At 35.5% G+C, this 18978-nt stretch overlaps 2 protein-coding genes across 8 annotated transcripts in view; one reads left to right on the forward strand and one right to left on the reverse strand.

The window, feature by feature from the left end:
* The window catches only part of Pat1 (Protein interacting with APP tail-1), a 67447-nt gene extending 64319 nt beyond the window's left edge, over positions 1 to 3128 (forward strand). Inside the window, exons 10-13 of one of the 2 annotated variants that reach the window (XM_076121737.1) lie at positions 137 to 294; positions 650 to 815; positions 1181 to 1309; positions 1550 to 3128. In XM_076121737.1, the coding sequence (XP_075977852.1) occupies positions 137 to 294; positions 650 to 815; positions 1181 to 1309; positions 1550 to 1653 (557 nt within the window). In that variant the 3' untranslated portion in view covers positions 1654 to 3128. The remainder of the gene's footprint in view (positions 1 to 136; positions 295 to 649; positions 816 to 1180; positions 1310 to 1549) is intronic. The other variant, XM_076121738.1, reaches the window with a different exon arrangement.
* Positions 3129 to 3295: 167 nt separating this feature from the next.
* AnxB10 (Annexin B10) lies at positions 3296 to 18156 on the reverse strand. 6 transcript variants are annotated; one of them, XM_076121742.1, is made up of 9 exons: positions 18093 to 18156; positions 17880 to 17997; positions 15794 to 15970; positions 11798 to 12002; positions 11288 to 11367; positions 8604 to 8717; positions 8031 to 8163; positions 6237 to 6418; positions 3296 to 4452 (listed from the first exon to the last, which is right to left on the reverse strand). In XM_076121742.1, the coding sequence occupies exons 2-9, from the start codon at positions 17883 to 17885 to the stop codon at positions 4393 to 4395; spliced, it is 957 nt and encodes a 318-aa protein (XP_075977857.1). In that variant the 5' UTR covers positions 17886 to 17997; positions 18093 to 18156; the 3' UTR covers positions 3296 to 4392. The 6 variants fall into 6 exon arrangements, with proteins under 6 accessions (XP_075977857.1, XP_075977859.1, XP_075977855.1 ...); XM_076121744.1 differs by lacking the exon at positions 6237 to 6418 and adding an exon at positions 6452 to 6633 and having other exon boundaries at positions 3296 to 4449; XM_076121740.1 differs by having other exon boundaries at positions 3296 to 4449; positions 8604 to 8732.
* Positions 18157 to 18978: the final 822 nt, after the last annotated feature.

Below are 18978 nucleotides of genomic sequence, written 5' to 3' on the forward strand. Positions count from 1 at the left end.
TGGTAAAATAAAATTGGTTGGTTAGTCCTTAAAAATATATACGTTCCACCATTATCATTTCGCCAGAACAATTTCCATCTCCACTACTATGTATGAAGTGTGGCTTAGGCATGTTTCGCACTTCTAACCTCCGTAGCTCTGTTCCCGTCAGCGCCGAGCCTGCTGGAGGAGTCGGAGGCGCTGCACCGCTCCGCGCTCGCGCTCTCCATGATGGCCTTCGGCGAGAAGAACGTGCAGACCGCCAAGCACTACGGGAACCTGGGCCGCCTGTACCAGAGCATGCAGAAGTTCCAGGTATACACTCTACACTATTGAACATGCAATCCCAAAAAAGTGGATGTTTAGAAATATATACGACAGATATCCGAATGTATAGAAATTCGGACAGATAGATCTACATATATTATTTTGGTTAAATTTAAACTTGCTATAGGTACACATTAGGATATAGAAGAATTAAATATGATGTTGCTCTGCCATAACAATTAGAAACGCATAAAAAGTTGAAAAAAATGTATATACCATCACTGAAAAGCTATAATTAATTAATAAATTCTATCAAAATGTCATTTATGAAACTTATTCTTAAAAAAATTACCGAAAACATTGCAAATATCACATGCTACTATATTATTGTATGTCATTCCAGGACGCGGAGATGATGCACCTGAAGGCGATCGCCATCAAGGAGGAGCTGCTGGGCCCCGAGGACTACGAGGTGGGGCTGAGCATCGGCCACCTCGCCTCGCTCTACAACTACCACATGAACATGCACATCGCCGCCGAGAAACTATACCTGAGATCTATTTCTATCAGTGAGTACTATTATTTAGAACTAAATTCACACTGGTAAAATATATAGAAAGCATTTAGCATTGGTCGAACGCATACGTACACGCACGCTTGTTTGCAGTTAGTAAAAAAGTGCTTTAAACGTCATGACAATTTCAGATTTGAAAAACATTGACCATTTTTTATTAGTATTCTGATACTGCGATTGTTAAGTCGACTAAAAGTCGGTACAGTTGCAAAATCGTTGCAGTTTCGCAATTTCGTTTAAATATTTGTAGACGAAAACCACCTACCAGTCTTGATTGTAAGATTCTCCGGCGAAAAAACCCTTGTATTAAAAAAGGGCAATGAAGCGAATCACTAATTACCATTAATCTCTATGTTGCAGGTCTGAAGTTGTTCGGCGAGCGCTACTCGGGGCTGGAGTACGACTACCGCGGTCTGGTGCACGTGTTCACACAGCTCAAGAGACACGACCGCGCCAACCACTACAACAGACTGCTGCAGCACTGGCAAGGTAAACAACGATTATAAGATACTTGTATTGATGTAGTTGGCGTTGTCTGGTGTTGCCTACCCCTATAGGAAAAAGGCGAGATTTTTTGTATGTATTGTAACTAGTTGAGAGACAGTATGGAAATAAAGAACGGACCTCATTATTGATGTGAACTAGTTTGGATTCCAAGGTGGACTCAGGTGGTTATAATTGGTTTGAGTTTCATGATGAAAGCTTATTGATGATGTTATTGTGTTGCAGATCTCCGGGAGCAGTCGAAGGCGGAGCAGCAGCCGGCGCTGGGCGACGAGCAGATCATCCCGCTGTCGGAGCTGCACGCCAAGTTCTTCGGGCCCAACGACTGAGCGCCCGGCCATGTCCCGCGCGGACGATAAACACGACCACACTATCTATATCTAAGGCTTATTGACTACAGAACATTGTCTGTTATAGTGTAGAGGAACCGAGCGGCGCCCCGGCGGTCCCTCGCATATACGACTGTGCCTCATACATAGTATAAAATGCACAATAGCGTATAAATTACTGTAAGTATATTGTACATTGTCGAAGTAGCACAAGCGGCTCGGCCTCGAGCCTCGCGGAGCGGCCCGGCGTCCGTCACTCTCCATAATACTCAAGTATTTAGCTTTTATACTCGTACGTACGTACGTACGTACGTACCACTTAAGACTATCGCTGGACGTATGCACGTGTGACGGAGGACTGCTCAATTTGTAAATATAACACGTATAGACCGCTCCGCGAGACTTGAGCTAGCTAGTGTTAAGTCCGGGACACATTATTGTGTCTGTATGTAACGCCAAAGGCTACGAGTCTAAGTCATAAATTGTAAAAAGCGGCCGTGTGATAAATGGCCTAATATTTGTTGTGTATTTGTTTGTTATTTGCGTTATACGAGCAATAGTGTGTGCCGGCCCGGCCGAGCGACGCGCGGAGTAAACTAGTCCTTATTGGTAACGAGATAAGGACTCGACTGTTTCGGTAGCTTACTGCGGATGTTCCTTGATGTCTACTGAGTTACACTAACAAAACTGTTTCTTAACATTTATCTCACGGTTCTCCACTGTTCGGTGTCTGCAAATTATTTACTCGTTCGAGATGTCAAAACAACAAAAAAATGTGATATTTAGGGGCTTTTGTTAAATGTAGGTGAATTTGTAACGACTAACCATTTATGTAAGAAAACTAGCCCTTATTATGATTGTTCTATTATTATTCGAAGTAGGTTAATTCTTGTGGTTAAATATATTGAGAATAATGAAGAGTTGTAGGTTAAATGTTAATAAATAATTTTGATAATGTAATGTCAGGATGTGATTTTATTTCTGTATGTATATTTACATTAGTTATTATTTTTGCTTTCGCGTAAATTAGTTTTAGTTATTCAATGTATGAGTGGATGTGCAATGAAGTTTTGTATATATTGTTTATGTTCTTCGCCGATGTTGCCAGGTGCGGCCATAGCTACTATTATATGAATTAAAGCATAATATCTCATTTCAAAGTATAACTTATTGAAATCGTAAATCAAGATATAATTAAATGTATTTTCTTGTAAATTATAAAACTTCTAATTGAGAATATAAAGTAGTAGTAGGAAAAAGAACATATCTATTTTCGCTTGATTCAAAACGTTAAAATATTTCTTTAATTGATTACTGCTATGTGAGGAGACGGCGACTTGAAAAGTTAATATTCTCTAGCAGCTTGATGTGTGTACAAGTATTTTTGTGAATGTTTATAAAATATTGTATGTTAGATCATATCGGATGGCTGTTGCGCGCAATGGCGTGCGATTAAATAAGTTTTATGAAGACAAGCCTTGTTGTTTTATTGAAATTTACCCTGAAACCTCTGAATCTTCATCAACATGCAACTTCCTTAGATTAGTATCAGACATCAGTAGTCACAAGGTTCGTGGTTTTTCAGAATTATAAAATCGAACAATAAGTAAATAAGGTTCTTCGCATGAAAAATGAAACTAAATCCCCTTTTATATTTTATTCATAAATAAAAAATTAAAGCTACAAAATACAAAGACAATTCAAAATTGTGGAATGCAAACTTTCCATCTCAAATAAACATTTTATAATTTAACACTGATAATTGATTTAAATATTCAGAAACACCAATTTTATACTATAATAATGTGAATTGACAAACAAGATGAAAACAGCATCTGCATTTTGACCACTCTACAGGAATATTATTTTCATCATCATTTCATGTATATTCCGTTCATTATCGGTCGTTGATTAATTAATAATTAGCTTGTGTTTTTGCTTAGCAAGTCAGAATAAGGTTCGAAACCTTGTAATTCGCGTGAGGTGTACAAACAGCGCGTAGAAGCTATAACACTGATATTATTACACAAATGGCTCATAGGTGGTTGTTTTACAACTAGGGGTGTAGAAATACAACATTTATTTTTAATCTAGACATTACACTTAGTGCAAAAACGTGATTTTATAGAAAGTTTAACTTTTAGGCCTTTCGTAACAATCAAATAGTTGTCTTCAAATAATATAATTTATATATTTAAATTCTATAACAATTCTAAATATTTTAGCATTTTTTTCTACGGTTCATTTCTATAATAATGTAAATATGCATTTCTATTTGCAAAATAATGTATCTATCAACTAAAGGCACTGCTAAGGCAGGATTGTTTTACATAAATGTACTGTCATTGTATTTTATAAACAAAAATTAGTTGTTATTGTAATATCAGTCGTTTTCAGATTAATCGTTGCACGAGTTTATATAAAACAAATTTTAAATAACAATTGCGAGTGTAAGCGTACGATTATTTTCTAACAAACAGAAAATGTACTATGCATTTTGCAATACTTTCATTTACTCTTAAAATAACATAGTATTCGAATAAATTGAGATAAAAAAAAAAACAATCAAACAGCAAAAAATTATGCAAATATGTCTATCAAAGACAATCTAGAACACGAATACATTCACAAATACAACATAGAGTACGCATAAACCTTAAAATTAGTTGCTTGAACTACTTGTGTCTTCTCCAAGCCACATTGTAGCTTCGTCAAGCCACTTGTATCTTCGCCAAGCACTTAAACGGGTCCGAGAAGTGCTACTAAAGCACGTTTGTAGTCGCCCGAAGTCTCGCCCTGCTGGTGAGCCGCGGGAACAAAGATGGCGTCATCAAATAGTTCACGTCCACGTCGGTAGATGGCGTTGTGTGCAGGCGACAGGCGCATGCGGCGTGCGGAAAGAAACGCGGTAATATTAGTATTGTGAAGATTTATAGGAATATATTGTGGGTTATTTACTTTGCGATATATATATAATAGGTATATTTGAGTAAAATGTAATAAGGCGTGTAAATAGTCTGTAAAGTTGTATTGTTTGTCATGCTTAACTTTGTAAGCTCTTTTCTTTAAACCTTTTTGGAAACATGAAAGTCTATTATTTTGGCAGTATAATAATAATTAAAGTTATTGGTATAACGTCTTGAACATTCAGAATAATTCTACAATAGTATATTTCTATTTATTATCAGGGGATTATAGCTAATTCAATAAATTTAAATAATATAACTACATATTATTATTATTATTATTTTTTTTTAATAACCCATATCTGTCCCACTGCAGGGCAAGGGTCTCCTCCCAAACGAGGGGGAGGGGTTAGGCCTTGAGTCCACCACGCTGGCCAAGTGCGGGTTGGGGACTTTGCATGCCCTCAATAAATGTATTAAACAAATTTTAGGCATGCAAGGTTTCCTCACGATGTTTTCCTTCACCGTTAGAGCAAGTGATAATTATTTCTAATACACACATAACTTCGAAAAGTCATTGGTCAAAAGTCACTACATATTATATAACATAAATAAACAAATCTACATAAGTATAAAATCTCACCTCCTTTTCCATTCACAAGTGGCACAATAATATAGAAAAAAGTGGAAAATATTAAAACACATTACACACATAAAAGTAATGATCAATATCAGTGTTCATTTTCTCAATTTTAAATAAATATAATAAACATTGAAAGCTTGTAGCAGAATATTATTTAAAGTGAGCTTAGTGCACTATAAGATTTCTTTACATCATAACAATTAATTTAATCCCAACACCAGTAAAATAGTAAGGTTGATAATAGCTAGATGGCATTAGTTGTATTTGTCAACATCAATTTTTGAAAAAGAGTAATTAAATTGTCTTTATTTCGAAAAGAATTGAAATATTTTTTAATTCTATAGTGAATTTACTTGCACTTATCTGGTGGTGTTAATTTAACAAAGTTTTTGGACTAATGTCGAAGATATTTATCTAATCGAAAATCATATAGAATAGAACTAAAACGAAGCATTACTTTCATGCTTATAATGTGCTTTAATACAAATCCTTGTATCTGCTATCACTGCTATGTAGCGATACTTAAAGATAACATAAAGTAACGTGTAAGCAACGTGCGCTAGTTCATATATAAGTGTGTTTCAGTGCAATGTTCCCAAGCATCCGAACCATACAATAAATAGGAATAGTGTTTGATGATGATGATGACGGGAAATTATTTTCAAAGAGCAAAATCTACTATCGTTATATTTTATGAATATAAACGATAATCTATTAATTTTATTGATTAACAGTAGATATTGAACTGCGTTAAGTCCAGACAAATATAAGTTCTTTATAATAAATTTTTTAAAGGATATATTTTAAACAGCCTACACCTTTCGGTAAAGGGTATATTTGTTCCTCCTTCGGGTATAATCGGCATAATGTATGTATTAATTTTAAAAGTCAGTTTTATAAATCTAAATTGGGTTCAAAATTACTTAAAAAAAATCTAGTTTTCTATCACTAGCAAGAAACAGAAACAATTAATTTACCAATATTCTTAACTAAACTAATTATCAATCAGTCAAACACTATCCCACAGTACATACCTTCAGGTCGCTCTCAAGAGTCTTATCATACAGTCTTTCATACTCGGCCTTGATCCTCCCGAGGTCATACTCGGCGCGGCTGGTGATCACCCTAACGAGGGTCTCATCATCAGTGCCGGCGCCTTGCATAGCGCCCCTGATCCTCGCCGCAAACCACGCCGGAGCATTTTCCACACATTCCACTGGAAAAACGTAATTCTAATATAATAACGTACCCTGACTTCGCTTTCCAGTGTCTTATCGTATAATCTCTCGTATTCTCTCTTGATGGCGCCGAGGTCTATCTCGGAGCGGCTCACGATGATGCGGATGAGGGTCGTGTCGTCTGTGCCGAGGCCTTGCATCGCGTGTCGCAGTCGTGTCGCGAACCAGGCAGGCGCTGACTCCACGCACTCAACTGTAATTGGGTTTTATAGGGTGTGGGGAGAGATTAGTGGTCGACCCTAGAGGTCAATTTAGACAGCGTTTAGCTGTTTCACTGGAATCCTATTCCCTTTTAAATTTTCTCATGTTATACTCAACCATTTTATTTGTGCTAATTACATCCTTATTTTATGCTACTCTTTTTCATGTCGTATCAATTTGTTGGAGACCTGTTCAATATAGAAAAATACTGAACACTGAAAAATCAGATAAAAGTACGGAAGAGGAAAGTTGGTACAATAATAAAATTATGACACACATTTTTTAAAGTTACGAGTATAAAACTTTAACCCTACGTAAAGGTCATTGGTATAACCAGCCGATGCTTTAACAAAGCTTATGACCAAGTACAATGTTTAACAAGACGCATCCGCCATGCCGTGCGGCGCGTCACCACACAACTATGCGATACAATGGAGAATGTTAACAAATTTGGATTATTAGCTCTCCATATTCTCTGTTAAAAATAAAAAATACTAGTGAAAGAATTACTTTGATACGTCTATTAGTTTCCGATTTATAAGTAAAACAAGTTGTAACCGCGCCAGTCGGTGTGACGTCATTGTACATTACGCTAAGTCTGGCTCACATAGTCTTTTTTAATAATATTTACTATTATTACACTTTAAATGTAATAAGCAGACGAAAACACAACAAAATACTGCATAAGCTATTACATCTACGGCTGGAGACTTGATATTAAGCGGGACGCGGCCCGTGCGGCATGGTGTACTATGACGTCACGCTGTTAGCGGGACTCGATATTTTTTGAAACTTTGAAAGCTCGTAAAATCAAAACTACTTGGTATTTTTGACTAAAACAAAAACTAGTTTTCATGTACATGTACAGGCTTTACTGAGTCAAAATTTCAAGCGATTTGGCATACCTAGTAACATTCTCCATTGTCATTAATATATCAAGTCTCACACACTGGCCACGGTACAGTGCGCTAGTAGATTTATTTATAGAGTAGTTTTAAGAGCTTTTCTTTTGATACTATTTTAATGATGGTCAATGATATACTTAAACTTCCAATAAAATGTGCTGTAATCTGATTGATAGATAGTTTATTCAATTCCAAGACTATCAATTTTCTTAAGTGTGAGTTTGACGTGAATTACGTAACATAATATATATTTTTTTAAGTTTTATACGAAAGAAAACGTAATATAATCCTATACAGTTTTAGGTCTTAATCTCAAAAAAACGTAGCATTTCAATATTTTATAGACACTGTTAAGTTTAGTAATTATTTTGCCTAAATGTCGAAATAAATCGTATTGACACCTTTTAAATAGTGTTTCAGTCTTCTCAACAAGTCAGAAAAGTTATTGTCCTATTTGTTCATAGTGTATGTACTAACTACTAACCGATGGCTGAGAGCGCGTCCTTGAGTTCTCCGTCGATCTCGGCCTTGATGGCCTGCTCGATGGTGCGCCCCGAGATGTTTTTGTACTCCTCGAAGATCTGACGCAGCTGCGCGAAGCTCTCGTGCGCTAGGATCTGATACACAGTTACTACGTTAGTAACGCTGACTGAATTAAAGTTTACAGTACTGTCATTCGGTTATAATATTTATTATGTTCTTTTAGGGCTATAATATTTTTGACAGAAAGAACCAAGAGTGGAAAGAAATATGTATAGTTTTCTAAAGAACGGTAGCCAATGCTACTGCGTAGACGTCTTGAGTTCTAATCGCAGATGGGACACAGTTGATTCTAACTTGTTCTGTAAAAACACCTAGGTCTTTGGGACCCTTTGAGTCACCATCCTATACCTTTTCGCCAATCAGTCAGATCTCCAAACGATTATGTGTCGGCTTTAATAAATACTATACTTGTGCCTTTAACACATTCTTTGTCAAACGCGGACAGCTTCAATTGGTAGACCGTATCTGATCATCTGTCGAAAAGTTACAATCACTATAAAGAAACTCCACTCACTCTATTGAAGACCTCTTCATCCGTGCCCCACTTGGCCTCGCCCGCGTCGTACAGCGCCTGCGCATCCTCGCGCGCCTTGTCGGCGTCCACGCCCGCCTCCTCGTCGCGCGCGCCCTGACGGACAGACGACTGACGTCACACACACGTAGAATGTGCTCTAACATAGCCTTGGGTGGAAGCTGGCAGTTTGTGATATTGTTGGTAGTCGTTAAAGGTAAGAAGGTAAGATTTTGGTATCTTACAACGAACATTTTTCTAGCTGAGATTAGGTTGGTCATAATAGGTTATAAACTTTTGACAATAACAATTTTAGACCTTTACAAAAATTGATTATTCTTAATATAGAGTAAAAAAAACATTTTCGTAATGAATAATAACAACGTCTCTCGTTATTTTATTTTTTTTACTTACTGCATTATGTACAAAGCATTTAACTGCTCAAATAAAGCTAACTATGTACTGTGTAACATTGCAATATTTCGAAATGGTTCACCAAAGTTATTTAAACCACAACACACAATATAACTTTACAATATCATATTACTTTCAACGCACTCGACAAACCATTCAATTTAGAATTGACTAAAAAACAAAACAGACGAAAAACTTGGACATTGACAAATCACCTTCACGCTGCATACAATATTCACAAAGCGACTGCTCAAACCAACCCAAGGCAGTAAATATAGGGCACAAGCGAAAGTCAAAGGAAAGTTAATGGTGCTCGCTACCTACTATATCTTAATGTTTGAGAACGGAAGGAACGATTTATATGAGAAGGGCTACTTTCGGTGTCTTTGTATACCAATTCGAAATGAGAAATAGAAAAAACCTTCTTTAGTAACGACATGGAATACTATAATAAATGTAAATTTATAGATACCTAATATTAGTAAACGAATAATTCTGTACTAAAGAAAATCAAAGAATAAGTGAAAAAGCCGAATATTTTTTTACTAAAATTGCACCGATACTTTTTACTTCAGCGTTATTCAAAGAGAGCAATGCCAAATTTTAATTTGCACACACTCTAATATACTATATAATATAATATAGTATACGTTAATCTTACGTACACGCACGCACATACGTATACGCAAAAATAACGTAGGTATACATGCCAAAAACACCTAATTTAAAACACTATAAGAAAAATCATATAAATCAATTACTTGCATAGTTTCCACATGCATTCAAAAGTTCTATCTACAATATCGATCTAACTACAACGAAGGTTAAAGGTTGGAAACACATTAAAATTTCACATATGACTCACGATACTATAGGTACCATTAATTGAACTTGCAGAGTATACAGTTACTGATGGATATCGACGGTGTAATTGATAAATCAATACGGCTATTACTGGCTATTACAGTTTTGAAATATGTACAATTTGGGAAGTAACTTGGTAAGCTTGGTAGCTTGATATTAAAAAAAGTTATCATTCATGGACATATTCTTGCATGAATACAAATATAATTAACCAATAAACATGTTTTTATGCTATTACAGATATCTTCTTAAATCTTGTGTAAATCAAAATGACAGTATATCTGCCCATTTTTAACATTATCAATATAACATTAAAAAAACAGCGTAGAATTTTACGATCGCGTTACCTTTGTAATCTTTATATATATAATTCTTCTGTAAGTGTGTATGTCACTGAACTTCTCTTAAACGAATGGACCGATTTTAAAGATGTTTTTTGTGTGTGTTCAAGGGGATCAGAGAATGGTTTAGATTCACAATTTTGTCCGCTGGACAATGTTTTTTTAGTTTTTTTTTTCTTTTTTTTTTTTTTTTTTAAAAAAAAGACAACTCCCGCACTAAGAATTGCTCTTGTGTCGCGGGGACTTTTACAAACATACAAACAACGGACACAAAGCACAACCAGACCCGAAACAATTAATTGTGGATCGCACAAATAATTGCTTCGTGTGGGAATCGAACCCACGACCTCCCGTTGCAGTGGTATCGGCGTGGCGACCTAAACCACTGCGCCACGGAGGCAGTCGAAAAAAGTTTTTTAGTTAATTTTTACAAATTAAAGACGTGTAGACAGGACAACGTCTGTCGGGTCCGCTAGTATTATATAAGACAGTAGATTCATATTTAAGCCTGTATCTATTGATTATTCGGTTCCTATAATATCTGCAAGTTCCAATAATGGTGTAAATAATAGAAGCGTTACGTGCAAAACAGTACAATGCCAAAGCTCTTTATAATAGACATACAAAAAATAATACATGCAATCAGTTGTACCATGCGACAGTCATTAACATGGTTTTATCATACAATTATATATCTATAACAGTATATACTTACCTGAATTAATAAACCAGAATTTATATCAACAAATATAATTTTGAAATAATCATTATAGCCAATAAATAGAAAATAGTCTAAAAAAATAATACGACAAAAAATGGCTTTATAGAACGTTAATAGACGTCTAATTACAACAATTATGTCGTACCAATTTTGTTTATACGTTTGAAATAGATATAATTAAAGTTTTCACAATCACAATATTTTGGACAATCTAAGTGTACAATAAAATCATTCAAGATAAACAAATTTTCAATATATCACATCGATGAAAAATCTTCTAAATAGTTCATAATTATTAACAGAAGTCTCATTAAGCATGCATGGTCGAGCTATATCATAATACTTACAGTGACGATGAGTGTGAGCAGACGACGGAAGTCTCCCGATGTCTCGGAGCACATGTGCTCGGCCAGGGGACGGTCGTACACTGCACATAACACGATTACATAAGCAAGCTTAAAGATTTTTGTAATTTTAACAAAAAAAAATAAGGAGCTATCCTACAAAAAAAATTAAGGGACGTGAAGGGCATTTTTCTAAAATATGCTTCATGGACTAGTGACGAGTTTACGACTATACCTAGAATAGCTGGGAATAGACCTTTGTGGTCATCTGCTTTCAAGTTAAAGGGAAAATTTCGGTCAATCCAAATCCGGTCAAAAGTAGAATGCACTTCGCCAAAATTAAAAAATATTTTCTGTTTGTAAATTTATCTCTAAAAGTATGTATTTAGAAGTATATAAGTATGTTTATCAGTTGTCTGGTCACCATAGTACAATCTCTGCAATCTCTAATTGGTTTGGGATCAGAATCACATGACTGCGTGGGAGTTCTCCAAAAAATATTTGTTTACTTACTCCTCTCATAAGCTTCCACAATAGCAGCTATTTCAGGCTTAGTCCTGGTGCACAGTATCTCGACAAGCGTGGACTCATCAGTGCCCATGCCCTCCATGCACTTGTGCAGCTCCTTGCACAGGTACTCCTCGGGGGGCATCATCAGCGCCACGATCACGTCCTCGAAGTGACCTCCCAGTTCCGACTTCAAGTCTTCAATGATGTCCTGGGGAGAAGGTTGGAAGTTAGACATTTGAAAAATCTTGTCGATATTTTTTTCTTAAGGCTTTTACTGATGTTTTTTGGTCTTTTTTGGTAAAATTGCAGCCTGTGTGACCCTAATCAATGATCTGATGAGATTCTGTAATTATAAGACAGTAGTTAGATTTAATCATTTACGAATTTTAACTACTGAAATAAAGTTAGGAGAGTATGCCGTTAGCCTTAGCATAGTTTTAGTGCTATACAAAGATCCAGAAAATGTATTTATACTAAACAATAACCGATATACAGGTAAATAAATATTAGATTTAAATACCACCCGTTGATAAATTATGTTCTCGAATTTCGACATCATATTTCAGTCACATTAATTAGGTTTCCATCTAGGTTTCATTACGTTATTAACTAATTAAAACAATAAAAACAAACTAAAATATCAGGCTTATATTTCCCTCATGACTCATTCCATTACATTTTGGAGGTTATCACAAAATGTAACGAGGAACAAAAAGGTGGTAAGTAACACAAAGATCCCATGGAACTATAGCAAGTAGTTAGTATGAGTAAGGCAATGACGGGACGACCTTGAGAGTAAATTACCATGAACCGGACAAAACACTCTTTGAACAATCATTGTTGATTCTATGTAATTTATTGTACGGAATATGAGTACGTGCTACAGGTAAGAAACTTCTTTTAAGACGGATATTATGGAGCGTAGGTGTCTTCAATGAACCGATTTAAAGTAAATTCTGAATATCTAAAGGCTAAAAACTCCCCATTTAGATATTAGGTCGGGGAAAAAGTCTTTTCGCATTATAGTATGTAGGTATGAACTTGTAATAAAATCTCTTTGGCTTCAAGAATCACAAATGAGTACACGGTTCATTAGGTTTATTTCAGTGAGCTCGTGAGGTACCCAAATATCGAGCTTTTTTGTGTAGAGAAAAGATTTTATTACAAATTTATACATACTATAATGGGAAAAGACTTTTTCCCCGACCTAACATATGACTTCTGTTTCCTACATTGTTTTAACTACCAGCAAAATAATATGAATTAAGGTTGGTTTAATTCATATTATTTTTGTAAATAGAGCAGTATTTTGTCGTAATGCAATATGTTGACACTAATAGCTGAAGCTGATATTTTTTTGGATATCCCCGACCAGATAGCTATGCAGACAAGTCCAAGCAGTTGACCAAGTCTTAACATAAAGAAGTTGGTAACAAATTCATCGGAAACATCATGAAACATGTATTGTCTGCATCGTTGTTTGAATTGTTTCATTCAAAACAATATTTAAATTGGTTTGATCTTGCAATTTTGAATGTCATTGCTCATTTATTTACATACAGTTTTGGTGTGCTAGTCTAGCGGAATATAGAATAGCATAGAATTGTTTAGTAGTCTATTATAGGATTACTAGTACCTACCTTGGTATATAATACCTACCTTCATAGAATGGGTTGGCAAGAATCGTGGGCAAATAACTCGTATATATCTAAGGTTATGCGGCCTATAGTCCGATCCTAAGCATGAAGTTAAGAATAGCACTGTGGATAAAAGCACCCTTATATACATAGGTACTTGTTTCAATTTGCCAGTTAGACCAAGACCCCCAATTCTACTTGAGCGCGAAGATGTCCAAGCATATCGATTTGTCCGAAACGTCCCCATTACATGGCTATCCCCGTGACCCACATGGAACCTCGGAGGGCTGTATGACGTAATCTGTCCTATTTTCGCTAGACTATTATTTAGTTGTCATTATTTTAATGAAATGCCATCATTAAGGTGTCGAATAAAACATTTTAATTTGTTTACAAACCCACTAATTTACGACGTAAGACAGAAATTATTTATCGAATAAATGTATCGTCAAAAACGTTAGTCATAACGTGGCTTAGTAAATATAGTCAAGAGCGATTCCTTGAAACAATTAATGTCAATTATCCAAATGAGCCTGCTGCTTTTAAAATAATTAAAACAGTTAGTATTAGACATTTAGGTAGCTGGGCCGCTCTTGTTGCTAATCAAGTTACGAAACTATACCTCTTGAACTACCGCGTCAAAGGACGATATTGTATGTAACCCGGTCCAAACATCAAGTTGCAAAAGAGTTATCATAACCTTTCTCTCTCTCTTCCTGGCTATTCGTCCCACATGGCAGGTATCATAATACCCCTTTAGATAATATAAATGATGCGTTTTTTTATTTATCGTAACCTTTAAATTTTAATCGGCTTTGATAAAGACCCGTTTTGCCTTGTGATATAACGCGACTATCAGTTTTCCTCGCGCAAGTTGCTCCTAATAGTGACTTCAAAAGTCCCAGACGCATTACGAAATTACCGATGCAATCTTTCAATTTCTATTCGTCATCTTAGTGACTGTCCATAGAACGGACGTGATCACGGTCGATGGACATTGTTACTCAATTCTATACAGCCGTGACTGTGACTGAGTCATTGGTTTAAACTCTCATGGATCATGACAAGAGTGACGGAATAGTCAGCTGTGTTAGCTGTATAGTGTAAAACTATGTACTTGATGTGTAATTTATGATTGATTAATGTGTAAGTTTTACGTGTGTTTTTTTTTGTCTGGGCTTGCGATGCGATGTTTATGCTATAAATTTAGTTAGAATAGCCTAGCCCTTCTTCCAACTATGTCGGAGTCGGGTTCCAGCCTCACCGGATGCCAGTATTTTACATGGAGCGACTGTGTATAGGTCCTCCACAACTCGGTTACCTGGGTTATAACACAATAAGCCCTCGATTAGACTGGTTATCAGACTTTCAAGCTTCTGACTACTGTTAGCGACTGTCAAAGAATTTGAAAATTACTGCTAGGGCCCACAATTTAACGTGCATTCCAAAACACAGAAAAACTCGGTATGTATAATACGGTCACCCATCTACAGAACAGCCTCGGCAAGTGTAGCCTAACGTCAGACATCGATCTGGGCGGTTGTTGTTACTTAGCTACGAGATCCTCAAACTTGGGAATATCAGACATATCAATGAAAGAGCAAATTTTGATATTCCGTCATTTTCTTAATTACTCTCTCCTCTTATCAACACTATGCTGATATCATGATTACGTAGAACAACAGTCAGTTGAGTAAACACTAGCACAATATAGTAAAGGCCTTATAAAAGTCACGAATGGTACACAGTACATACGTCATATTTACAGGTGATTCAGTGAAATCAATATTAATGCAGTATGACTGTTCTGTATGATCTACGTAGGTGCAGTACCTATTGTCTAGTTGGCTTTAAGCTGATCGTAAACATGGCGTACTGAAGTGAAGGCTTATATTCAACAGTGTATAGAGGTGGGCTTAGTAGATAGATAGTGTGTTGTTTCGCTTTAATGCGGATCCATATTGCAAGAAAACTTCCTTTTCGTCGTTTAAATACTTTAGGTCTTATTATATTACCTACACCTATATTTTTTACACAGTTGAATGTCATGTCGATGAACTTAAAGTAGGTTAGTAATAGTTACCAACGAGACCTCTGCCAATCAGGCTACAGCTGCAAAACGCAGATAACAAAATAATTAATATTGTTTTTGGTAAGTGCTAACTCTATTCTGTACTTATTCCGCATAGCATAAAATTTTGTTTAAGCAATTACCGTGCAGTACGTAGGTACTACTTTCGATGTGAATCACTGTTTCTATTAGCCTGTGTCAGTGCACCATCATTTCCATTTCCGATACTTTATCCTATGAGTCTAAGTGAATGGGTTTCTATAAGTAATAAGGGCAGTTCAACTATCTTACCCTTCCATACTCATGCGTGAAAGCCTTGGAGATGGCTTGTCGCTGTAAGTTGCTGCGCGTGGTGAGGATATCAATGATGGTCTGCTCGTCCGTGCCGAAGCCCTTCATGGCGCCTCGCAGCGTCGCCGCGTCCTCCGCCGCGTTGAAGTTCTGCACACCGACCACGGTTGGCTCGCGCTACACACAAAAGTATCTTTATTAGTCTAGATTCTAGATGTAGATATTGTATGGATCTTTGGTGCTTGTTTTATTTTTCTTGGTAGCAAGAAAAGGTAAAGTGAAAGTAGATGGCGTACTTGTGGCTCAATGACCCGTTTGCGTGTACGTTCGAGGAGTTTGTAGTACCTACCTACGTTATGAAGTGAGAAAAATTACGATCCTAACAAATGAAATTAGAGGTTTGGAGGATTACAGTGACATTTTTGAATTCTTAAAAATAAATCCTTACCTGTAATTTCATCATTGAGTGGTTACGAAATTTATAGATATTTCTTGAGTAAATACATACACTATAATAATATAGTGGCTAATGTGGCTATCCTAGAATGAAATTCATTCAGTTTGTTTACAACTTGCGCCTTTGTTACGTAACGTTAAACCGGCAACTACGTAAATGTAATTTAACGTAAAACAATCTTAATATTTAAGAGAATAGGGTGTTTTTTCTCTCAAACATATCTGCAGGCTATTAGGGTGGTTGTACTAATAATGTCTTTCAAGGACAGTAGGTGAAGGGAGAAAGCTGGCAACAAGCCAAACCTGCTGCTTAGGGATGTGAGATCTGCAGCCTTGGTGTAGTATACTATAATACATATTGCTTGCTCCACTTTTTGGGTGCAATCCTAATCACATTAAGCATATTGTTTTTGGATATAAATGTAATACCCAAGAGATTTTTTGTTTTTAAGAAAAGCAATTTCATTTTATAACATAGATACATAATTCTGTTTGTTGAATTATATAAAAGCAGCATTAATTAGACTGTTGGGCTTGAAAAGACTGTGATATAACTGTCTTAAATAGTTACCTAAATTAGTGCATTTTATTGCTATGATTTAATATTTCCTTATATCATAAGACACCTTTAAACCTCTACTGAACTCTACTGTAGGTGCTAAATGACTCAGTAAATTAATTTATTACTGCATGAATGCATGATTCATTTACAATTAATAACTGCTGTGAGTGTCTATGGCCAGTCAATGGAACTCATAGCATGATTGGAATTTAAACTAGTTCTGTGTATGCTATGCTAATAAGATATACTGTATCCTCTGATTTAATTATAAATAGGTGTGGTGTGATAAGAGTTACCATTTATCAATGTGTATCATTTATGAAAATTTTATTACAAGCACTTGTATGCTACAAAAAATCAAGGTATGGTATGTATTCTGGTATTTATAGCATATCATATTAGTCATAATGCTGAGTTACTTTAGCAAGCTTTAAGTAATGAATTGTGAACTCAATATTTTGTGTGTAACAACTGTAACCAGAGAAAGTAAATTATATTACTTTCACTGCAGTTGAGTAATGTAACATTTTATGTCAGTAGTATACCTACATTTTTTTTTAGAAAGTACACAGGGCCTCTACCTTTTTAACCATTTACTTGTTTTCTTTTGTAGTATAATGTTTGTGGTTCAGGTTTCTATATTAAATTTTACTATGTAATAAATTATAATAAGTTGTTCACGACTAAGTAGGTAGATATATAAAATATAAACAGACAATAAATACTATCAAGGATATTCACACAGAACCTAAAAGTACAGAGCCATTAAGAAAACCGGTCTAATCTTACGCCAGTTTTTTTTTATTCAAGAACAAGCCTTTGCCAAGCCATGGATATGTAAAATGCTAACAAAAAACGAACTAAAAGAAAAGTAAGAGAGGACAAAAATATTTATGGTTCTTTGCGTCCTATTAGTTGCGCATCCCATCGACTCGGGAAGTTTTTTTTCTGTTTACGGCCTAATAGCCGGGTCAAGGTCCAGCCCTACCCTACGCCCTTACTCATTAAGTGATGTCACCAGTTTCCGCCCACCAAAAATCGTAATCACTAATGTAATAGCATACTTACAACCATTTTTAAGCGTTGACGTAGCAAATTGAGAAAATAAGATGATACAATCACCGAAGTAGGCCGCCGATGATTGTTAACACAATGGTATTTCACTAGCACGAATTCACTGGGATATCTGTAATTACAACCGGAGAATATAAGCACTCTGCTGTATAAATTAAATAGTATTGAATAAAATTCGTAATAAAGATATTTTACGAGACCACTCACAACACAACACACCGGAACTTTCCGAGCTGTAAACTGACACTGACAACTCTGACAAGTGACAGTTTAGACTAATTTACTGTTGCCAGCTTTTAAAGACTATTTACCCAAACCGTAAAATTGTATTAATCACCATTATGTCAAGATTACTTCGAAATCATAAGAATAATGAAATACCATTACACATTTATACTCGAGATAATGTATTGGTATGATTAAGTAACGTATAAATGCAAATTCGCTTATAATTATTGTTTTGCTCAATAAAAGGGAAAATACATTAGTTTGGAACACTGAATTCTTTGCGTCATCATCATTGACACTACTCGTAGAGTTGAGTCACAGGTTAAATAAGACACCTTAAATTACAAAAAAGTATATGTAATGGCTCTAAAATAAAATAATTTTCTTGTTTTGCTAAATGTTTATTTGCTCAGTATAATTAGTAACTATCTATTCTGTTTTGATTCTATTTGTATTGCCCCTATTCCAGAGATGCATCCGCTTTGGGTCCCAAATAGGATAGAAGTTGTTTATCCAAGATATTCTTACAGATTTACCTTTCCACAGGCTAATCATGCCAATGACAGAAAATTGGGCACTTCTGTGCATACAAACATAGAATAAAACAACAATAATGTTTTCAGGGATTTTTAATAGAAAAATAACCACAATACGAGTATTGTATTCATTTAATTTAACTAGAAGACTAATATCTATACACATACATCTGAAAATATTTCATAATACTTGTACTTAGACGTAATAAAAGACAGGTAGAAATACCTACATGATATTATTATAGGAAAGAGCTGTTACTTTATTAAATACTTAGGTATACTTCACATAAAATGTTTTCATACTACGTCCAAATAATTGTAATTCGATA

The sequence above is a fragment of the Anticarsia gemmatalis genome, chromosome 13, assembly GCF_050436995.1.
Source record: "Anticarsia gemmatalis isolate Benzon Research Colony breed Stoneville strain chromosome 13, ilAntGemm2 primary, whole genome shotgun sequence".
In the NCBI taxonomy this organism is placed as follows: Eukaryota; Metazoa; Arthropoda; class Insecta; order Lepidoptera; family Erebidae; genus Anticarsia; species Anticarsia gemmatalis.